The 23,087-nt window shown below is 57.0% G+C and overlaps 2 protein-coding genes across 3 annotated transcripts; one reads left to right on the top strand and one right to left on the bottom strand.

Moving 5' to 3' along the window:
• Positions 1–7,288: 7,288 nt before the first annotated feature.
• HOMER3 (homer scaffold protein 3) lies at positions 7,289–14,779 on the top strand. 2 transcript variants are annotated; one of them, XM_059389478.1, is made up of 10 exons: positions 7,289–7,417; positions 9,167–9,248; positions 9,328–9,484; positions 9,726–9,857; positions 11,006–11,113; positions 11,933–12,054; positions 12,518–12,674; positions 12,999–13,106; positions 13,200–13,286; positions 14,298–14,779. In XM_059389478.1, the coding sequence occupies exons 2-10, from the start codon at positions 9,235–9,237 to the stop codon at positions 14,487–14,489; spliced, it is 1,077 nt and encodes a 358-aa protein (XP_059245461.1). In that variant the 5' UTR covers positions 7,289–7,417; positions 9,167–9,234; the 3' UTR covers positions 14,490–14,779. The 2 variants fall into 2 exon arrangements, with proteins under 2 accessions (XP_059245461.1, XP_059245462.1); XM_059389479.1 differs by lacking the exon at positions 7,289–7,417 and adding an exon at positions 7,915–8,100.
• Positions 14,780–15,408: 629 nt separating this feature from the next.
• Positions 15,409–22,996, bottom strand: DDX49 (DEAD-box helicase 49). Its single transcript, XM_059389477.1, has 13 exons — positions 22,838–22,996; positions 21,440–21,563; positions 20,396–20,481; positions 20,186–20,307; positions 19,674–19,861; positions 19,372–19,512; positions 18,345–18,420; positions 17,999–18,075; positions 17,722–17,819; positions 16,961–17,035; positions 16,159–16,247; positions 16,007–16,078; positions 15,409–15,919 (listed from the first exon to the last, which is right to left on the bottom strand). Exons 1-13 carry the CDS (start codon positions 22,950–22,952, stop codon positions 15,731–15,733), a joined length of 1,452 nt encoding a protein of 483 aa, XP_059245460.1. The 5' UTR covers positions 22,953–22,996; the 3' UTR covers positions 15,409–15,730.
• Positions 22,997–23,087: the final 91 nt, after the last annotated feature.

Here is a 23,087-nt window from a genome sequence, read left to right as displayed (position 1 = left end):
ATGGGTGGGTGGTGAATGGGTGAATGGGTGGGTGGGTGGGTGGACAAAGAGGTATGGGAGTGGAGAGGAGGCACTTGGCCTTGGGCCTCTACACTCTGTAAGCACCGCCCCCACCCACCTCCCAGCAACCCCAATGTAGAATGTCACAGTGGTGGCGCCCCACAGCACTGCCTGCCTTGTGGCCCCTTCTCCCACCTGCCCCTGACAGGGGGTTCTTGAAGGGCCAGCTCCTTCACTCATCTGACTCCTGGACACCTGACCTTGAACCTGTCTGATGTTGTTCAATACCACAGAGACCCAGGCTGGGCGCTGTGACTGCCGGCTGGTGGAGAGCGCTGGCTGGTGTCCCCTGCAGGTCCATTGGCCACCCTGTCTTGGACGCAGGCCCCATGATGCAGTTTCTAGCTGGGCTCAGAGGCACCCCTAGGAGATGGGTCAGCCTGCTGGGGAAATCCCTGGGAGTGGCCACTCTCCCAGGTCTGTAGTGCACATTTGCCTTCCTGTCTCTCACCCTCCTCACCTGGATCCTCACAGCAGTGGTGGTGGGGGGTGTCATGTGTGCCCAGGCACCCCAGAACCTTGAGGAAGGGGTGCCTGGGAAGGCCGCCAATTGCAGCCTGGACATAGGGTCTCCCCCGTGTATGTAGTTGGTGCCCAGTGTGTGATCTTTTCTCTTCCCCACAGTGGCCTCCCTCCCCCAGCCCAGGGGACAGCAGGCTCCTCTGTGACCTCCTTTGGGGCCGCTTAGGGAAGCAGGTGCTTCCGTCCAGTCGGAGGCCTGGGATCTCCGCGATAAGTCCAGGGCCAAGATCAGGGCTAATGTGTGGGAGAGAAAGGAAGGCTGGACAAGGCAGAAAGAGGGTTGCTGAGATGGACTTCCTCCCTGAGGCCCTGGGAGGGATATAAACTCACAGCCTGTGGACATCCCCAAAGAAATAATGATAGTGCTCACAACAATGTCATTTGTTTGTCAAGCACAGCCCCAGGATACCTTCTGCATCGTGACAATGGAGGAGGACAGTATTAAAATCAGCCCATCTGTCAAAAGCCTCCCATGGCTCTCCAGTGCTCAGAGTATAAAGCCCATACTCTTTCCTGGAGACTATGGGGCCCCTTGTGACCCAGCCTATGGGTCTGCCCACCCCTAGTCCTTCCCCACAACTGCCCCTGTTCTGGCCACACCCACCTCCTTGATGCTGCTGCTCCAAGGAGCTGAGCACATTCCCACCCCAGGACCTTTGCACATACTGTCCACTGAATCACAACCTCATCAGAGCAGCCTTCACTGAACACCCATCTTTGCTTATTGCTTTGCCTGGTTTTCTTTTCTTGGTAAATTGCTGTCAGAATCATTCTACCTCGTGGTCCACTTGTCTTGCTCACCAGGTAGCTGAAGCGCCCTGAGGTCAGAGCCTTCTGCCGTGCTGACACATAGTAGGTGCTCAATAAACATGCATTAACGGATTAACCCCCACCTTACAGAGAAGGAAGCCTCCTGAAAGGCCCCCACTGCATCCATGGAGACAGGCTGTCAGACCCCTGGAAGCTGAGCCTGGATTGTACCTAATCCGCCCACAGGAAAGTGAATGCTCCCTTCTCCCTCCTATGGGTAAATAAGCCTCCAAAAGCTGCAAAGAACAGGGTCTGGTCTCTCAGACCTGGGTTTAAGGCCAAGCTTTTCCACTTAGCCAGCTTTTAAATTGGGAAATTAGCTTGAGCCTCTGGAGCCTCAGTTTCCTTTTTTATAAAAATGGAGTTGGGGGCGCCTGGGTGGCTCAACCGGTTAAGTGTTGTCTCTAATTTTGGCTCAGGTCAATCTCAGGGTCCTAAGATTGAGTCCCGCCTCAGGCGCTGCGCTGGGCGTGGAGCCCTATTAAGATTTTCCCTCTCGGCTCGCCCTCTGCCCCTCCCCCATTCTCTCTCTCTTAAGAAGGAAGGAATTAAAGATAGGGCCAAGGAGATTCCTCCTCCTCTAGGGTCCCTTTGCTCCTACCCATGCTGGGCAACAATAGGACCCCTGAGAGGCCTTTCCCTGAGCTGGGACTCCAAGGAGCGCTCTCCTACCCCCTTATACCCCATCTGCAGGGGTTGCGGCGGTGGAGGGAGTCTGAGAAGGCTTCCTGGAGGAGACCAGTGTCAGAGCTGGCATTTCAGGCCATTGGTGGGGCTGAGTACAAAGGCTCAGTGGTGGGGCTAAGGGCAAGCATTCAGAGCTGGGCTTCAGTTGCTAGAACAATAGCAACAAGGAGCCAGATTCTCCCTCTGAAGTCTCCAGCAGAGCCATGGAAGCTACCAGAGCAGGAAAGTGAGCAATGCATCCAGTTACAGGGATCCACGGAGCTGGTTTGGGGGCCACGCAGAGGGGCACATGCTGATTCTCGCCTGTGCCTCGGGACCGGGATTGGCCTCCCCTGGCAGACCGAGGGAGGAGGCTGCAGCATCTGAGTCACCCGGTTCCTGTAAGAACATTCGGCACCCAGCGGCCCCATGTGGGCTGTCACCAAGCGGGAACACGGCCCCCGGAGCCCCTCCGTGTTGCTTTCCCCACGGCTTCCCGCTCTCTGTTCCCACAGCTGTTCCTCAAGGCCACAGAAGGAGAGTAGGAGGAGAGGGCAGGCAGAGAGGAGGCCATGTAGGAATTTGGGAGCGTGGGGGGAAGGGAGCTTCCCTGGCTCAGGGTCCAGTGTGTCCTGGGGCTGTCTGGGCCTCAGGATCTGTCTCAGATGGGAAAATGGAGGCTCGAATAGAGGGAGGGTCTGCCCCCATTCTGCACATGTACAGATACCTGATTCTCTCTCAAGAGCTGCCCCGGAAGTTGCGATGTAAATCTGATGATGTCCCTCTCTGTCTCCAAACTCTCCCATGGCTCCCCAGTACCCTTGGGACAAAACTCATACATTACACCACCACTTATCTCACAGAGATCTCACCTGTGACCTTCTTAGCCCTCAGTGATCTCTACTCTCTTCACATTCACTCCTCTCTGGCTATCCTGGGCCCCCACTGTTCCTCCAACACACTTAGTCCATCCCACCTCAGGGCCTTTGCATATGCAGTGCCCTCTGCCCAGAGTACTCTTTGTGAATTGTTATCCCCATATGATCCCTCAGGAAAGGTGCAAAGAGAGGAGCTCACATGTTCAGTAACATTCATCAAACTGGTGGGAGTCGGGACTTGCACCCAGGCCCATCCAACCAGCTGCCCCAGCCTTCTCCCCACAGTGGTGTCACATTTAAAACAGGCCTCCAGAGCCACGTACCTTAGAGCTGGATGATTCTCATTCCCTCCAGATCTTGCAACCTCCAGCTGGGTGCCAAAGACCCTGAGGCCTGGGGCCCAAACCACCCCCCCCCACTGCTCAGGGAACTTCTGGGCCAACCTGACCCCTAAATTTCCCACTGTCCCTCCTGATGTGGCCGCAATTATCCCGCCCCACTTTCTGCCCTTCATGCAGAAGGATGGTGGAGCCTTCAAGGACGATACAGCCAAAAATAATCGGGCCCCGACCTACCTCCCAAAAGTGGGGCAGCCCCGCCCAGCCACCTGGCACCGCAGAGGTAATTAGTGCATGTGGCAAATGAGGGTAATTAGGTCTGTGGGAATCAAGCCACAGATCCAGGTTCGGAGTTCAGAGGGGGCTCAAGTGCTACTTACCCCCACCCCTCACCCAATCCTGCTCCTGGGAGCTTAAGTCCATAACCCAGTGTCAGATGTCCTCCCCCACGCAAGCCCATTCATGCCTTCCTGGGGGCTAGTTATTTAATGAATTAACCTTGGCCTTGTGCAGAAGTTGAATTGGATTTGAATTTAAGGGGGGGTCTCTTTCTAGTGATGAAGAATCATCAATATCAAGTCACCAAATTCACCTGTGCTAGGACCCCCATTCAACCACTCCATGCTGGGAGATATCAAGCCCAAGAGTGGCCTCAGCTCAGACCTGAGAGGCCTTCAGGCTCAGGAAGTGACAGCTAGTCACAGATGCCCCTAGTACCTAAGATCAGGGTTGGGTTGGAAGGAGGGAGGATGTTGGGGAAGGTCTAGAGGGAGACATAGGAGGGCTTCTCAAAGAAGAGGGCATTGGAGGTGGGACTTTGAGGGATGAATAGGAGCTTCTCAGGATGCTAAGGTCTGGTGAATGGCCCTATTGCCCATGTTCAGGGGAACGTGGAGAAAGAAGAGGAATGTGGCTAGAAGAGCACATAAGGTCCCCCTAGCTAAAGATTTAGAGGTTATCATGCCAAGTTGGACCTATTTCTGCCCTTGAAAGCTCATGCCTAGTTGGGATCCTTCAACCCATAAAAGAAAATCTGAAGACTTTGGCTCAGGATCAAAACTGTATGTCCAGACAGCCAAGAGTAAGTGTAATGCTACGAAAACCAGCATTTATTAAGCTCTCAGGGTCATGCCCTTTTCACACAAGGACTTGTTGGATCCTTAAAGGAAACTTCAGAAATGGGCACCATTATTATGTCCATTTTATAGATGGGGTAACTAAGGCACAGAAAGGGAAAATGGCTTCTTTAAGGTCACACTGCTAGTAAGAGGCAGGGCTGGAAGTCAGTCCCGGAAGTCAGTCCCTGGGCATGTGATTCTGGAGACTACCAAGGACCAAGACCAGGGATTAGAGATCCTCTCCTTCTTGAAGCATTTAAAGAGTTCCCGCTGCAAGTCAGGCTTGTTCTAGGTGCAGACCCATAGAAGAGGTGGACAGTAACCAAATCGTATCATTAACAGATCTAAGTGGCCACTGTCATCCACACCTGGCCATGTGGCTTTGAGAAAAAGTGATAAACTCCCTTTGATCTGGTGTGATAGGAACCCTCTAGGTAAGAGAGACAATTTAGCTCAGTCCACAGGTGGGTCAGCTTTAACTAGGCGGAGGCCAGAGTCTAACCCACAAGAGCTACTCTGCAAATGCAGCATCCCTAGAGCCAGATAAACTGTTCAAGTCTCTGCTTGGTCCCTCCTGTGACAGGAAGTTCATTTTCTTATATCTTCTCTCAGGCCCAAAGGAAAGCTATCACTTCTTATCAGCCACCCGGGGGTGGTGGCCTCTGCCCAGTCTGTAAGGACATCCCCAGGCAGAAGAGGGCTCAGGCTGGGGTGGAGGTGGTAGCTTAGGGCAGCCCCCTCCCTACCTGTCTACCAGAGGAAGGTGAGGAGCTGCTTGTGTTACCTGGATTCTCCTGCCTCCTCCCTGTACCCCCAGGCCTGTAAGCATCAGCCCATTCTCCAGGTGAAAAAAGTGAGGTCCACACTGACAAAGTCACTCCCTCAATTTGTACTTGAGTAACACAACTTCAGGTCAGGGCTGCTCAAGGCAAGCCCCATCCTAACTCCTCCCGGAGGCCTTTGAGTGGGGCCCAGGGAAAGAATTCAACTCCCCACTCTCTCTCATGTTGTTGCCTTCTGCCTGAACAAGGAGTAAAGTCTGCCTGGGCCCCTTTCTTGGCTGCCCCCACAGAATGGCCACCTGGCCCTGGGTCTGCCACCGGCCAGCACTCAGCACACCCTGAGTGGCTTCCAGAAGCCTAAGCCCTGTCGGCACCTTTCCCAGTTAATTTTTTTTTTAATCATTTTTTTGGTAATAAGGAAAAGTCACTCTTTGCACAGAACAGACGGTATTTTCTTTGTTCCCCACAATGTTCAAAGCGTTTTGTGGCTTCAGGCCTGAAAGCCAAGCCAAAAACCTTTCCTTGTGCAGATGCCTGGCGCAGTTGAAAGCAGTTGGGGAAACTGAGGCTCAGGCTCAGGCTAGCAGGGGTGAGCAGTTCTTCTCATACTGGGTGAGGCTGGGGCTCCAGGATGGGCTAGCCCTCCAAAGAGTGCCCAGACTTGGCTGCAACGGAAGTGATCACAGATAATACAGATCAAGGATCCTAGAGAAAGTGATGGGGGCCCAGTGCAAAACATGGCAGGATCCCTTCCAAGCCCCAGAGAGTCAGAAAAGCTTCCAAGAGGAGAGGGGCCAGTGGAGCTGAGCCTGGAAGGACAAGGCAGAATATACACCTGCAGGAAAGGCTTTCCAGGTGGAGGGAAGAGCTTGGGCAAAGATAATTCCATCTTGGCCCAGAGATAAGGCTCCAGAAACCACGTGACCTAGAATTCGCCTAAAGGTAACTTGAAGATAGCTACTAGCCCAGATGTATGATTCTTGTCAGCGGGGGGGAAGCGGAAAGAAAAGAACAGGGAAAGGAGACAGGACAGAGAAGACGAAAAGCAAAATCTCCGAGGTCATCAGAAAGTTCAAACATGAAGTTTGGGGGTCTGTGGGCCTTGGTTTGGGGGAACTGCAGCCCCTCTATCCATGATTCCGATGGCCCTGCATGACTTTGGAAGAGCCCAGAGAAAGGGCAGCCGCAGGATAGACAAGTGGGTCCCACAGGTAGACTCAGGTCTGGGGAAGATGATCCTGGAGGCTCATCTTGAGAAGGACCCCTCTTGGCAACTGTACAAAAGGCTCCCTCTGATTAGAGATGGCAAACCCAGACCTGAGGACCTCCAGGGGATTCACTCATTTAGTGGGAACGGGGTCTCAACATTCCATCTGCCCTAAGTTCGTGGGGCCCTGCAACACAGCAATACTGATAATTCCACCATGGTTGGTATCCATTCCTTCCTCTCCTGGGAGACACGGTGGGCAGAAGCCCCTCCCCAACCGGGGATCAGAGCTAGGTAGAAGTCAGGCAGGAAGGACTCTGATGGGACATCCCTGATCAAGCCTCATGAAGTGCCTACTGTTTGCCTCTCTAACCTCTCTCCCAGCCTGTCTCTTTTATTTCCTGGTAACACCCACAGAGCACCTACTGTGTGCAGACACCGCCCTCTGTGCTGTAGAGGTGCCCTGCCCCAAATCCCTGTCCCGTGGAGAAGGATTCCCATGAAAAGCAGAAGGTGATGACCTCAGGCAGCTAGAGAATGGGCAGCAGTGACCTGGAGGGTCAGGGCCACCCCTGATAGGACGATGAAGTCACGTTCTCCACCCGTCTGTCTCCAGTGTCTCTCTCTGATATCTCTGCTTCTGGGTCTGGGTCTCTGTCCCCATCCTCACCCCCAGTCCCTCTTCCCTGGGACTCCTTCCCAAGGCCGGTCCTGTCCCGCCTTCCTCCGGGCTTCCGCCCCTCCCTCTCCCCCTCCCCCCCACTGCGGAGGGCCGGCAGGGGGCGCTGCGGGGCGGCCTCGGCAGCCCCGGGAGGCGGGGCGGGCGGCGGCCGCGTCGGGACCGGCCGCGATGGGACCGGAGGCGGCGCGGGCGGCGGCGGAGGCGCAGACAAAGGCGCGGGCGGTGCGGAGGGCGGCGCGGAGGGCGCGGGCCCCGGAGCCAGCAAGCGAGCGGGGCGCCCGGCTGCGGGGAGTCGGCGGCGCGGGGCAGCACCCGACTCGCGCCCGGACACTCGCGGGGCGCCGAGCCCGCAGGGTGAGCCCAGCTGTCCGAGCCTGCGCCGGGGACGCGGGGGGCCCGAGGTTCCAGGACCGGGGGAGGGCGCGGCGGGTCCCTGAAGTTCCGCACAGGGAGGCTGGGGGCGGCTCGGGGAGCCCCGAAATTCCGGGGCTTGAGAGGGCGCGGGGGCCTCGAAGTTCCGGAGTCGGGGTCGGAGAGGGCATAGGGCGAGGGGTTCCCAAAGTTCCGGACCGGTCGTTGGAAGAGGCTGCGGTGTCCCCGACGTTCCCGGCCTGGGGTAGGGAGGCGGCGCGAGGAGATCCCGAAATTCCGGACCCGGGGTTGGAGAGGTGGCAGGGAGTCCCCGAAATTTAGGAGTCGGAGGTGGCGCGAGGGATCCCCGAAGTTCTGGACCTGGGGTTGGAGGAGGCAGAGAATGTGTCCCTGAAGTTCTGGGCCCGGAGTTGGGGGGCGTCGCGCGGATCTCGGAAGTTCCCGGGTCGAGGGTGGCACTTCCCGAAGTCGGGGCGCGTATTGGGCGCCCCGCTTCTGACGCGGATGGGAACTCCTTCCTTACTGAATATCAGGCCCCCCGGACTGGGGCGCATGGGGTGGGGCTTCGCCCCCACACGCAATTGGGGATCCTGGGCACCGGGCGGGGTCGGGGCCTCCTCCGGGAGCCCCGCGGGCCGGCCGCATCCGAGGCACATGACTAGTTGGTGAGTAACTTTCCCCAAAGCTGCAAGTCGCGGCAGGACCTTCAGGGCCGGAAGGGCCTGTGTTTCTGGGACCCCTGCACCCTGGAACCCTGCTTCGCTCCAGGACCTGCTCCCAACCCAGGCCAGAGCTGCCGCCCCTCCCCCACACAGGGACTCCGGTTTCAGACCCTGTGACCGGGGCAGCAGCTGCCCAGGACAGGGTGGGGGGGCATCCCTCCTCTGACCCGAGGAGGCCGCTCCGCGGGGTCCTCCCTTCCCCCACTTTGCCACCTCCCTTCCCCCTGGCCCCTGCTGGTCCTCTACAGATGCCCCAAGTGCAGGTTTTGGGGGCACAGAGGTGAGGGTCAAGAATTCTCTAGGACAGCCATTCCTGGTTTCTGTGGGGTTGTGACTAAAGGCACCAAGAGGAGCTGGGGGGCCTCTTCTCCTAATTCTTGATGCCACCCAGCCCAGCCCTATTGGGATTGAGTGGGTATGGGTGACCAGGAACTGGGCACCAAGATAAACTTGTTTGGCTACATCTTATCTTTTTAACTAGGCTGGGAGCTCCCTGGGGATTTGGACTCTGACTCCACAAGGTGTGCTTCTGCCCTACAGTGGAAGTTGAGGGGTCCCCCTGTGGATTCTGGGGGTGGGGGACTAGTCTCCCAGTAGGCGCCTAATCCTGCCCCACATTTGGATGAAAATCCTAGTTTAGGGAGTGATGAGTGAATGTGGCAGAAAATACCAAGCAGGAGTTCACCTTGGCCTTCTCTACCTACCCCAAGATTGAGGGGGTGTCACTGGGGGTTCAGTAAACAGCATGCGGAGAAGTTTAGCTGGAATAATGAGGGCCACCTGTCTCCTCTCAGAGAGCCATCTCCTGCTCGGCATATGTGGGGGCTTCCTCGATGGAGAGGGACAGGGTCTTTTTGCTCTGAGTGATCTGCTGATGCCCTTACCTTTTTGACTGACGTTCTATGAATGGTGTACCTTGGCAGTGGATCCTGAGGTTGGACCCGCTTGGTTTCCTTAAGCCTGTCCTGGAGAGACACTCACAAGCCCCCTCTCCCCCCACCCCCGCCAGAGACTGAGCCCGCAGCTCCTGCCATCCCTCTGGCTGCTTCTTGGAGCCCACCCAGCCCAGCCTGACCAATGTCCACAGCCAGGTGAGCCCCCACCTCCCCAGCTTGGCCCCGAGTCCCCTGGGTGCTGCCCAGCCCCTCTGAGAATGCTCTCCCCCTACAGGGAGCAGCCCATCTTCAGCACACGGGCGCATGTGTTCCAGATTGACCCAGCCACCAAGCGGAACTGGATCCCCGCGGGCAAGCACGCACTCACGGTCTCCTACTTCTACGATGCCACCCGCAATGTCTACCGAATCATCAGCATTGGGGGTGCCAAGGTCCTGGCAGGGCCTGGGTGGGGTGGCAGGCTCCTGGAGTTTCAGGCACAGGCCTGGATCTGGTCATTGCCTTGCTGTGTGCCTGGGGGATTGGGGTTGGGAAGAGCCCAGAATCAGTCTCCCTCCTGCAATGGCTCACACCAAGGATCTCCCAGGAGCTAATATAAAACAATACCCTGGGGGGTTTCACGTTCATTATCAGTCTCATCAACCTTGAATTTTGTGTGTCCCCCCCACCCAGGCCATCATCAACAGCACTGTCACCCCCAACATGACCTTTACCAAAACCTCCCAGAAGTTCGGGCAGTGGGCAGACAGTCGCGCCAACACTGTTTATGGCCTTGGCTTTGCTTCTGAGCAGCATCTGACCCAGGTGGGCTCGCAGGGTTCCGTGGTGGGACGGACAGGGCTGGGCCTGGGTCTGCTCCCAGGTACACTGGGGCCCCTGGGCAGGTGTTGCAGGATGGGCCTCCGAGTTAGACAGCCCTTCCTGGTTCCCTGGATCATGTCTCGGCGGGCCACCTACTCCAATTTTGGACACACCCTGACCTTTTCTGGGTGCCTGGGACGGGCTGAGAATTCCCTCACACACCCTAGCACTCACTCCCTTCATCATCGCCTCCCTCCACCCTCTGCTGTCTCCAGACTTCAGTATTGTCTCATCCCATTTTTTCCCTGGATGGATAGTGCTTTCTGATTCCTAATGAGATCGTGAGGATTCTCTCGCTTCTAGAAGCTTTCATTTTCCTTTCAAATTTAGGTCTTGAATTAATTTCTGTGGGTGGTATAAGGCAGGAGTATTTTTTTTTCCCCACTGAGTATTCAGTGGCTGTTGGACTGTTTTGGGAAATGACTTCCTCCCTCCCCCCCACCCGCCCCACCAGTGAATGGCACTGACCCCTTTGCCCCAATCAAGTGACTGTTTTTCTTTAAATTTTTCTTTAAAATTTCTTTTAAAAAATTTCTTAAAAAATTATTATTCAATGAAAGAAATTTATTTTAAAATGAAAAACAGTGTATCCTACCCACCCTAATTGGAAAACTGGTAGTGTGGTAAAGGTAATACAGTAGGAGAACAGGGCAATTTACATTCTCCCTGGGCACAGGTGCTCTTTCGGAGGCTCTGAGCACAAGACTTGCTTTTTCTTTGTTATAAAACGATATATTCACAAGTGTCCCGGGCACTAAAGAGAGCACCTACCTGAGGCTCTCCTTGCTGAAATAAGCCAGACTGAGAGAAAAGGGGAGCCCTTCCTCAAGGTGGCTCGGTGTACTCCGCTTCCGTGAACATCCCACCCCCGCCACCATACTCAGTCTGCTCGCTGGGAAATGTCCCAAGTCTTCTTCCAGTTCATGAGATGAGAGGATATGCGCGGCTCCTAAAGTCCCTTCCAGAGTGACAGGGCTGGCGCTGGGTGGGGGTGACCAAGTGGGGCCCTGGGAGAGGGGGCTGGGCTTTCTTTGATTGTTTGTTCTGCTTCTCCGCCACTCCCCCCCCCCCCCCGCCCCGCCCCGCCCCAGTTTGCTGAGAAGTTCCAGGAAGTAAAGGAAGCAGCGAGGCTCGCCAGGGAGAAATCTCAGGATGGGGGGGAGCTCACCAGTCCAGCCCTGGGGCTCGCTGCCCACCAGGTCAGTACTCCCTGTCCCATGCCTCCTAGTCACTCAGCTGCTACTGAGCGCCCCTGTGCTGTGCAGGTGCCCAAGACCAGTGCTCACAGATCGGGTCCAACTAGACCTACAGCAGGAGCCTTGGAGGGAAAGTGTCAGGAGCACGAACGACCTGGGGGTCTGGCTAGGCTTGGATCCCTGAAGGCCTGGAAACCAGCTCAGATGGCAGAGTAGAAACCTGGAGGTTGAAATAGCTAAGTAGCAGCAAGGTGGCAGAGTGAAAAACTGTCCTGGGAGCCTTCCCCCATTGATTTATTCAGCAGAATTTACCGACCACCAACTGTGTGCCAGGTCCAGGGCTGGGAAAGAGGGTTACAGAGATGAAAAAGCAGGCTCCTGGTCCAGGCAGTGAATTCAGCCTGGAAGAGAGCTTCCCGTCTGAATCTTAAACTCCTGTTGAAATTTGGCCCCAGGGAAGGGTAGTGCCATCAGAGGATAGCACGGAGGTTTCACTTCACTCCCCCGACCTTTGCAGATTTTGAATATCTCAGTGGGTTTATTTAGACTAGCCTGCCTCAGGTGTGCTCCTGGGACTTGATGAGAGCCTAGGCAGGCAAGGTGGGGGTACAGCTCGAGGAGCTCTGGCCCAGGGGTCATGGGGAGCCATAGAGGGGGGATGAGGAGAGGAAGGGCTTACTTGCATCCCAGCGCTTCAGAAAGGACTCCTGTCTTCCGTCACAACCCCAGTAACATCAGCCCTGATCCCAGCCATGACCTAACCAACCTGTCCTTTACCGAAGCCGGACCCCAGTGTGACCTCGCTTCTGCCCATACCCTTAGGTGCCCCCAAGTCCCCTCGTCAGCGCCAACGGCCCCGGTGATGAGAAACTGTTCCGTAGCCAGAGCGCGGACGTCCCCGGCCCCGCGGAGCGCGAGCGGCTCAAGAAGATGCTGTCGGAGGGGTGAGGCGGGTGGGGCGGGCATAGTGCGTGGCGGGACGGAAGGCGCGGAGAGGAGCTTCCTTGAAGCCGGGGGGCGCGACCGGCCGCGGGATCTCACTGTGTACCCAAGGCCCGGGGAGGGGAGGGGGCTGACTCCGGTCCTGCGGCTTCTGGAGCGGACCGCGCCCCGCGAACGCGCTCCTCCTTTGACCACGCCTTTTCGGGGCTGACCCTATCCCTACCTCGTCAGCCCCTGGGAACTAACCCTGCCTCAGCCACGCCTCCCCGACCCGCACCCGGTTCTGAGCTCGCTCGGATGGACTGACCCCGCCCCCGACTAGACCGCGCTCCCCCGGGACGTCCCCACCTGTGGCCCCGCCCCCAGCACGGCCCCATCCCTCGCGCCGCCCCGCCCTGTTCCCCCCCCCCCGCCCCCTACCTGTGCGGCCTGGCCTCGCCCCCGCCAACCCTTGCGTCCCTGCAGCTCGGTGGGCGAGGTGCAGTGGGAGGCCGAGTTCTTTGCGCTGCAGGACAGCAACAACAAGTTGGCGGGCGCCTTGCGAGAAGCCAACGCCGCGGCCGCCCAGTGGAGGCAGCAGCTGGAGGCCCAGCGCGCGGAGGCCGAGAGGCTGCGGCAGCGGGTGAGGGGACCCCTTGGAGAGACCCCAGGTGGCTCAGGTAGCTGGGGAGCCCCTGCCTCCGCATGTCCTATCCGTCCTGGGTTCATTGCCTGGCCGTGTGATTTCTGCAGGTCCTTTCCCTGAGCCTCAGTTTCTTGTTCTGTATTATGGGTCTGAGAGAATGCCAACTTTTGCCAAACCCACTAAAGTCCTCCCTGCTTGGAGGTGGTACCCCCAATCAGAGGGGGCTGAGTGTCTGGGGTGTGATTGAGCAAAGGACAGATTCCCCAGGGGTCAGGAGAATGCAGGCTGGGGTGTCAGGGTCTGACTTTCCTGTCCACACAGGTAGCTGAGCTGGAGGCCCAGGCAGCCACCGAGCAACCCTCAGCCAGCGAGAAGGAAGGGAGCCAGGCACTGGAGCAGCTGGAGGCATTAGTGCAGACAAAGGACCAGGTGAGCAGAGGGAGTGTCCCTGGGCTTCATCTTCCCTGACCTCCTACAGGGGAGCCAGGACCCCCAGAATAGACCCTGGGAACTCTTCTCTAGGAGATCCAGACACTGAAGAACCAGACCGGTGGACCACGTGAGGCCGTGGATGCCACGGAGCGGGAGGAGACGCAGCATAAAGTGCAGGTGTGTGTTGCTATCACGGGACAGGGTGTCCCAGCCCGCCCCCTCTGTGGGACAGATCTGGGGTCTTTCCTTCCTGATGGGTCCTGGGCTGCTGTATGCCTCTCCAAGCCTCAGTTTCTTCACCTGTAAGTGGGGTCAGGAAGAGATTTACCCAAGGTTGTAAAGGATTAGGAGGACCCTACATTGCAGCCAGTGTTTTGTGATAGTTATTAGTACAATGGTTCATTCTTTGACTAGGCAAGAAATTTTTAAAGAGTTTATTCATTTTTTTGACATAGAGTATGGCAGTGGGGGGAGGAGGGCAGAGGGGGTTGGGAGAAGCATGCTCCCTGCTGAGCAGGGAGCCCAACATGGGGCTTAATCCCAGGACCCTGAGATCACGACCCAAGCGGAAGGCACATGCTTAACCAATTGAGCTACAACAAGCAATTTTTGAGTCCCTGCTGAATTGCCGTGCTTGACCCCATCAAGCCCTCAGGGTCAGCAGCCTGCATTTGAAGCCAGGTCTGACTGGTCTGGCTTTCACTGAAGACTTTTTCTGAGAAATGTTCATGGGGAATGTCCCAAGTCCAGCAGGTGAAGATGTTAAAGGATCTGGGGACCCAGAAGAGACAAGTTGGGGAAATGCTCCCTCTTGTCTTCTGGGCAGAGTACTCAGCCTGTGCAAAGGCCCTGAGGTGGGGAGAAACTCAACATGTTCAAGGAACCACAAGGAAGCCAGAAAGTCTGAGCTGGAATGAGCAAGGAGGGAGGGATGTGGATTTTGTTCCTAGCCTGATGTGTCACAGAAGGGTCTTGAGCAGAAGAGGGATGTGATCAGTTCTATGACCTTTATGAGCCAAGGGCTCAGGGAGTGTCTTGGGAGAAGCTGCAGGGAGGGTAAGAGACGGAGGGGGCATGGCAGTCCAAAGTGGGGTCTGATGGGATAGCACTCAGATGCTGGATGCCCCAAGCACGGCTGGTGACCCTAGACTTGTTGGGCCCTAAATCTTGTCTACCGTGTCCCTGCAGGACCTGGAGACCCGCAATGCTGAGCTGGAACACCAGCTGCGGGCAACTGAGCGCAGCCTGGAGGAGGCACGGGCCGAGCGGGAACGAGCACGGGCTGAGGTGGGCCGCGCCGCACAGCTGCTGGACGTCAGGCTGTTTGAGCTGAGCGAGCTGCGAGAGGGCCTTGCCCGCCTGGCTGAGGGCACCCCCTGAGCCTGGCTGCAGGGTCTGCGTGGGAGCCGTGGGAGCTGGGGGCCTGCGGGAGCTGGTTTCAGAAGCATGATTCCCGCCTGGAGCACGAGGCGGGCCGCGGGCGGCACAGTGGGCCATTCACCCTGGCAGGGACCGGGGGGCCCAACTCGGCCTGGGGAGGACCCGGCCACAGTGCCCCAGCTGGCCCTGGCCACTCACAGCTCAGGGGCTGTTTAGGGGGCTTTTCATTGTGTAGAATTTCTAGAATCCCCAGGGCGTGCGCTGGCGCCCAGATTACATTTCTAAGAGCGGCGGTGCGTGTGTGTGTGTTGTGTGGACACCCGGGCATCTAACCGCCGTCACTGCACCCTCTACCTGCTTCCTCTTGGAGGCACCTCAGCTGCTCTGTTGGGCTTAGCAACCCACTTGCCCGTGAGAAGAGTAAGTTTCAGAGTCTGAGAAGCACATCATGCCACAGGGCCAGGAGTCCAGCTCTGCCCAGCACAGCTGTCCCCACTCCCTTGGGCTCAAATCCTCTTGTCTGGACCGGTTTGCCTTTAGGTGTCCCCTGGTTAAGTACCCCTCCCTTTATTCTGGCTACAAACCCCAGATTCTGGTGGGCAGGTTGGGAAGCTTCTAGAACATGGTAGTGTTCACTACACACAGGCGTCATGTCACTGAACCTGATAGCCACATTTGGAGAATGGTGTCCTTGCAGTGCCCATTTTCTAGATGAGGAAACTGAGGTCTACAGGGGGCTTCTCAAACCCAAGGTCACCTGGCCAGAATGGCCAGCACTGTAGTTGAAACCTTTGGCTTGGCCTGATGGGAATGGAGGACTGGGGTGGGGTGGGGGGTGACATGATATTCTGGGGGCCTTGGGAAGCACCAGCAGCTGAACCCTCCTCTCCTGCCCCCACTCCCGCAGAGTTCGATGGGAAAAAGTCAAGAGACCCATTTATTAGGTGACTCCTGCAAGCAACACACCTTTGCTCTGGGGCCCTGCAGCATCCACCCCCCAGGGTCACTGTGTGTGGAGCTGGGCCCAACCTCGTAGCCAGTGTTCCTTCTCATCTGCAGGCAGGGGCTCCAAGAAGGGGCCAGCCAGGGGCGGCAAGGTGGAAAGCTGTGTGAAGCACAACATGGGTGTCCCTGGGTCCCACTGACAGGGACTGAGTAGGTCTGGGGGGAGGGGAGGAGCCGTCTGACCGTTGGTTCCAGGAAGGAATCCCAGGCAGGGCCGGTGGGGGCCACAGTGGTGCTCAGGACGGGCCCTGGCTGGGTGCCGGGGCCGATTGTGCTCCAGGGGGGGCCCTGGGTGGACGCCCCCTGCGGCCAGCCCCCCTGGCCTTCTGCCGCTGGAGCACCTGCTCCACCTTGTCCTTGAAGCGCCGGTTCTTCTGCTTGATCTTGGCCAGCTCAGCCTTGCGCTTGGCCTCCAGGTCGGGATCCTGGCATGGGAGGACCCGCAGGTGACCAAGCTGCCAGTCTGCCTCCTGTAAGCCCTCCCTGCCATCCACGTGCCCCTCACCCCTCACCTTCCCCTCCAGGATCAGCTGCTTCCGCTTATTGATCTCCTTCTTTTCGTCAAAGTTGGCCGCCTCCAGTTTCTGGGGAGGGAAGGAGAGGCCGTCACGGGGGCCCTCATCTCCAAGGGGGCACCGGGGGTCTCACGGCTTCTAATACTCACAATTTCACACTCCCTCCGCACCACGTTGACCTGCGTGAGGATCTGCAGCACACTGGCCTCCTCCACAGAGAACTCCTCCAGCTTCTTCTCTGCAGGGGCAGGGGTCCCAGTGGGTGGGAGAGAGCAGACAAGGGAGAGATTCTGGCTTGGGAATGAGCTTCCCATGCAGTAGGGCATGCAAGACTGGCGTCAGAGCAGATTAGGGTCAGATAAGCAAGATCTGGGATCGCAGACCTGAAGAGGCTGTCCTTTTATTTGTCACTGTTAGCAATACTATGAATTTGACAGGAAATATTTTTTTTAAACACTGTCCTTTAGGGGTGCCTGGATGGCTCCGTCAGAACAGGGTGCGACTCTTGATCTTGGGATCATGAGTTTGAGCCTCACGCTGGGTGTAAGGATTACTCAAACACTGCCCTTTGCAGTCCAGAGATTTCTGAATTTTAGGGCAATCTGTGCAGTGATTACAGATTTTCCAATGCTGGTTGGTCTGGGCTGCACATTAAAACACCCAAGGGGGTTGTTAAACACACCCAGACACTGGCCCTGGGGCTCTGACTCATCCACAGGGACCACCGATACATCCCAGGCTGAGAAACTGAAGTCTCTTCCCACCGGATGTAGCTTTCAGCGGCTGAGGGCCACTGTGGGAAGCTGGTTTTGATAACCGGGCTAAAAGCCATCACTTGGGGTTGCACAGAGCGGGAAGTGCAGTCCAAGCTCTGCTCCGCGAGCAGCCTGGCAGGTATCTCACCCAGATGCACCCGTCTCCCCCCGGCCCCTCTCCTGTCCCTCCACTCACTGATCTGCTCCTCGATGGCATGGACAAGGTGGATGTCGTACTGCGTCACCAGTGTGATGGCCTGTCCTTGCCGCCCTGCGAGGACATGCCACAGTTACCTGCTGTGAGCTAGGGGCCAACAGAGACAGGCTGCGACCACCAGGCAGCTCTCTTGGTGGGAACGGAGTGAGGGCAGGTCCCTCCCAGAGGAGACACAGGGCCCTGGGAGAGGCGGCTCTCCTGGCAGGCCAGCCGTCCACAGGGGCTGGGGACGTGGCTGATTTCTCTCCAGGGCACGGCTGTCAGGGAGTTTTGTCAGTGAGAAGCCTTGACATGCCTCAGTGCAGAGCTGTGCCCACTAGTCTCTCTGTCCCCCATTTCTGTGAGGGTGACGGTGTCTCCCTCAGCACTCAAAGCTGGTGAGGTTCACAACCCTTGGAGCAGCACAAACATGCACCATTCCTGCTACCTGTCCTTTGATGACGAGACGGACTTAGAGAGCTGATATGCCCTGCCCCAGGGCCACAGGACAGGGGAGAAGCACCAGGCCTCGGCTGGCCACCCCAGAAACCCTGTCTCTGCCCACCCCGGGCTGAGAATCTCAGAAACCAAAACATTCCCTGCCTTTGCTTTCGAAAGGATGATTCCCCCAACTTTTGACCCTGCTTCTTGCCTGCGGGCTCCACCCCGTTTTCTCCCACTGGCTCCTGACTTGGGCTCCTCGAGGGGTGGGCAGGGTGGAGGGAAACAGGTCCGAAGGCCACCCGGCCCTGTCTGCTTACCTGCCCGAGCTGTCCGGCCGACTCGGTGTATGTAGATCTTGGGGAGCCCGGGGGTGTTGTGGTTGATGACCACCTGCACTGTGGGAATGTCCAGGCCCCTGGAGGCAGAGGCCAGTCAATGGTGCCATCCACATGCAGAAACCAAGGCGGGGACCCACCCCAGGTCACTCAGCCAGAAGTTGGGGCAGCCCCACCCCTCTCCAGGGTGAGCCCTCTGATCCCTCTGTGGGGGTGCCACTGGCCAGCCCACAGGAGGGAGTACGGTGGGGCTGCTCACCGGGAAGCTACATCTGTGGCAATCAGGATCCTGTAGATGCTGGACTTGAATTTGGCCAGGGCAGCAAAGCGTTCTTTCTGTTGCCAGGTCAGGAAGAGAATTGGGAAGACTGGGGGTCAGGGTTAGCAAATGTTTGAGCATTTACCGTGTGAGGCCTGGGAACATGGGAGTCCAGGCTTCCCACCCTCACGGGCGCCCCCATGAGGACAGACCAAGGTTAACGCATGTAGGAAGTGTTTCAGGCAGAGGGAAGAGGAGTGGGCAAAGGCCCTGAGGCTGGGAGGAGCAGAGAGGCCAAGGCTAGGGATGGGGAGGGGTGTCTCTCTGGGGCAGCCTGACCCCACACCTGTTTCATCATGGAATGCAGAGCCACAGTGGGGAAGTTGAATTTCCGCAGCATCATGCACAGAATCTGGCAGGTCCTGGGGGGGAAGGACACGCTGGCAGCCTCTCCAGGGCCCCGGTCAGGGAAGGCACTCCCACCCCGGCACACCCCAAGATGGCAAGTAGGGAGCTCTGCACAGCTGGTGAAGGAGAAGCAGGGGTGCAGGGTATCCTGCCTGCCGACCCTGGCCTAAGGCAATGAAAGTCAGCCCTAAACCCAGACTTTCCTCTTCTGGTAGCTGATACATTCTTAGGGGGCAGCAGCCACTCAGGAGGTCTCCTCCATGTGACGTAGGCTGCGTTTCCACTCCAGATCATGCTACAGCTTCCTAAGGACCTCCCCAAGAGCTTCAAAGGATTCTGAAGGCCTCCAGGACTGCAGAGAGGAGGGCCTGGCTGTGGGAGCCAATGTGCTGGGCCTTAGCGACAGCCCGAGACACAGTAAAAAGCTGCTGCTTCGAGGCCTTCCTGGCTGCAGCAGGGCATTTCTGGGGGACACCCAGAGGCCCCCATGCCTTCTGGTTAAGAGCGGGTCTTGGGGAGCCTGGGTGGTTGAGTCGGTTAAGTGTCTGTCTGCCTTCGGCTCAGGTCATGGTAGCAGGGTCCTGGGATCGAGCCCTACATCAGGCTCCCTGCTCAGTGAGAAGCCTGCTTCTTCCTCTGCCTGCTGCCCCCCTACCCCCGGCTTGTATGCACACACATGGGCCGCATGCTCTCTCTCTCTGACAAATAAAGAAAAATCTTAAAAAAGAAAAAAGAAAGAAAAAGAAAAAAAAAGGGGAGTCTGAGGAACCCCAAGTCCTGGCTCCCTCTTCAGGAGGTGTGGCTTCAGCAAACTGCTTGATCTGAGCTTCCCTGAGTGAATCCTCTGAAATCTCTGGTCTCAGCAGAGGCCCCAGAGTGCCAACACTGGCCATGTGCCTCGCACCTCAGGCCTCATAAAGGCTACGGGAAGGGGTCTGAGGAGAAGAGAGGCAGCCCGTGCTCACTTGCACGTGTTGGTAAAGATGATGATGGACCAGTCCTCATGCTCGTCCTGGAAGTTCTGAATCAGATGGACCAGATAGGCATCTTTGACCTTCTCAGGCACCAACAGGTAGCGCTGGTCCAGCTGTTCCACTGTACGTACCCTGGGGATAGGGAGGTGGGGGACCGGACTCAGTTTCCCCTACTGCTGAAGGGAGCCAATGCCCTGCACGGTCCATGGGCAAGAACCTCTGTTGGGTGTGGCCCCCCCACCCGACCCCTTGCCTGCCCTGCCCTGCCCCTCGGGACCTGGCTATGGACTCACGGGGCCTGAGCCTCCCAGAAGAAGGGCTGATTGGTGGCTAGGCCCTGAAGCTCTCTGAGTGTGTCAGTCAGTGTGGCGCTGAAGAGGAGGGTCTGCCGGCGAGCAGGCACGGCCGCCAGGATGGCCTCCAGGTCCACGGTGAAGTCGGTGCAGCCCTGCTCCAACAGCCGGTCTGCCTCGTCCATCACCTGAGAACCAGTAGCCAGGGGTAGGGGATCTGGAGTGATAGCGCTGTCCAGGGCCCGCTCACGTGCCCAGCCTGCTTCTCCCCCACCCATGCCTCCTTCCCAGCCCTGGAGATGGGCCCTGGAGTGTTCTCCCTCAAGGTCTCAGACATCTTCTCCCTCAACTATCTCAGCGCTTCAGAGAGGCCCTGCCCCCGACCACCCTGGCTAGTCTGGGCTACCTCATATTGCTTTTCTGCTGTCCTTGTCACCCCTCCTACGGCTCTACTGGATGGCCTATGGGACACGTGTCCCAAATGGATGAATCCGGGCCTTGGGCCGACTCACCAGGAAACGGATCTTCTTTATGCTAAAAGTGTTGGAGCTACGTAGGTGGTCAGCCAGGCGCCCTGGTGTGGCGATGACCACGTGTGGTTTCCGGGAGAGCTCCAGGGCCTGGGCCACCATATCTGCAGGTGGAGAGCGAGAAGTGGGTCTGGGTAGGTGGCCTGAGGCCGAGGGGGTTCCCTACCCAGAGCCTCCCCAGGCCCCTTGTACCCATGCCGCCAACAATGATGCAGTCTTTCAGGCCCAGAGGCTTCCCCAGCACCCGGAATTGCTCTGCAATCTGGTAGGCCAGCTCCCTGTGGGTGTAAAGGGGTCAGGCTGGGTTAGATAGGGATTCTGTGCCTGCCTCCCATTCCCATATCCAACCCTCAGACTTCCTGACTGTCCCTCTCCTACTTACACACGCATCACAGCTCCCAGTTCCCTCTGGATAAAGGCTCTGATATGGAGCGCTGGAGCCCCTCTGACCACATCCCATGGCCCCTTTCCCACCAGTTCCACCCAACCTGGCCTCTCTTCCTCGGCAGTGGCCTTGACACCACAGTCACCAAAGCCCGAAACCTAAGCATCAGTCCCCTCTCCCCTGAGGCTGGTCAGTGTCCAAGTCCCTTCTTCCCTACCCCTCAGCCCCAGCTCTGCCCAGGCCTGCCCTTGGCTCATGTGCCCACTTACTGTCCTCTGTCTTGCCCTCCCCTGCTCAGATGCCCACAGAATTGGTTCTAATTCTCTTCCTGGCATTCTAGGCTTTTCTCCAGTTGGCTCTAACCACAAGTACCTAATCTGTTCCCTGCATTTCTCCCACCTCTACTCGAATGCACTAGCAGCTTCCTCTGCCTAGCGTATCCTTCTCCAAACTTGTCCCTTTGAGACATACTTGTCACCCTTTAAGGAATATCTGGAATGACGTGTTCCTCGACTTCCCCTCCCCAGGCCACACTCTTACAACATACAGTGCCTACCTCTCCTACTGCTGTTAGAGGACTTACCACGTCAACTGCCATATTTATATCTGCCCAAGAACAAGAAATGTGTCTCTGTCTTGGGCTACAAGACAATTGACAGCTTACCACGAGACAAGACCTATGCTCAGCACTTCTCACACACTATCCCGGTAAATTCTGTGCTTCCCTTAAGAGGCAGGAATGATTTCCATCCCCGTTTTAAACATAGGGAAAGGGCACTCAGAGAGGTAAAGGTGCTTGCCCAAGAAAACACAGATGGTTAACTCACCCAGAAGGCCTATGGGGGGCTCACCTGGTGGGTGTCAGGACGAGGCAGAAGATGCCATAGGGATCCTCAGACAGCTTCTGCAAGATGGGCAGGACAAATGCTGCTGTCTTGCCACTGCCTGTCTTGGCACAGCCCAAGCAGTCCCGACCTGGGCAGAGGGCAAAGAGGCATCAACACACACCAGGTGCAGACAAGGTTCTACTGGGCAGTTCACAATAGCTAACGTTTGATGAGCGGTTACCATGTGTCCAATGTGTCCTATGTCATTTGTGTTCTGGGCATATGGACAAATTCTAGGAGAGTGTGACCATTATTATCTCCATTGAACAGAAAGGGAAACAGAGTCTCAGAGACGTGCTCAGCACACACAGCCAGTGAGTAGCAGGCTGGACTGGAACCCACATCCATCTGACCCAAGATGCCACTACTATCTTTTTTCTTTTTTCAAGACTTTATTTATTCATTTGACAGAGAGAGAGAGAGAGAGAGCAAGCTTGTGTGCGAGAGAGCACAAGCAGGTCGAGTGGCAGAGGGAGAGGATGGAGAAGCAGGCTCCCTGCTTGAGCCAGACACGGGGCTCGATCCCAGGACCCTGGCTGGAATCATGACCTAAGCTGAAGGCAGATGCTTAACCAACTGAGCTACCCAGGTGCCCCACTACAACTCACTATCTCATCTGACTCCCTCACAGAGCATCCCAGCTTGGGGAAACCTGAAAACCTTCCCCCAATCTTATATTCTAGGCTGGCTATCAATTTTTCCATCTTTGTCTATTTAATACCTCAACTCTCAGCTTATTATATCCTAGGCTGGCTTTCTTTCTCTCTTTCTACAAAGAAAGAGAAAACGTGGGGAAGGGAGAGAAGCGCGGGAGAGAGGGAGAGAGAGAATCCCAAGCAGGCTCTACGTCCAGCATGGAGCCAGCCTTGATCTCCACCCTGAAATCATGACCTGAGTGGAAATCAAGAGTGGGACGCTCAATCAACTAAGCCACCCAGGTGCCCCTAACAGCATCTCTTTAATGGCAAACGGGATTGCACTACCAGAGAGGGGAGTGGGGAGTATTCACGGGACCAGAGTCCTGCATTTACTAGTAATCTCGACAAACTCAGTTTCCGTTTGTAAAATTAAGATGGTAGTGCAAACTACCAAAGTTTCTCAGTAGTGGCCATTAGTCATTCATCCCTGTGCTCTGAGGTCCCAAGTTTCTGGGATTACATCACTTGTGTGCGGACACACAGGAAATCAACTGTGCGTTGCAAACGCCAACAATGCCCAGTCTACCTCTGGGACCCAGGCTCGCCAATAACGCCCAAGCATATTCCCTCGCCTCGCAGAAGTGGGGTGCGCAAAAGCTGCGGAAGGAAAGGGAGCCGATAAGAGGAGGTAGGCTTCCTGGGGAAGAGGCCGAGACACACTTACCCTCTAGGATGGCAGGGATGCAGCCGAGCTGTACAGGCGTAGGCTGCTTCAAACCCAGCTGCCGACATTGTTCCACAAGCCACGATGACAGTCCGAGCTCCGCGAAACCGGCCATCCCCCTCACCAGCTTCGTGCGAGCACTCGTGTGAGCCGTGCTTTCCGGCGCGTACAGATGACGTTACGAACCGCTCCCGTTTACTGGATCGCTAGCTGCGTGGTCCCACCCACCTCTAGCTCACTCGACCATTCC

Source organism: Mustela nigripes, chromosome 2, assembly GCF_022355385.1.
Source record: "Mustela nigripes isolate SB6536 chromosome 2, MUSNIG.SB6536, whole genome shotgun sequence".
NCBI lineage: Eukaryota > Metazoa > Chordata > Mammalia > Carnivora > Mustelidae > Mustela > Mustela nigripes.
This window is presented reverse-complemented; position numbering and strand designations above follow the sequence as displayed.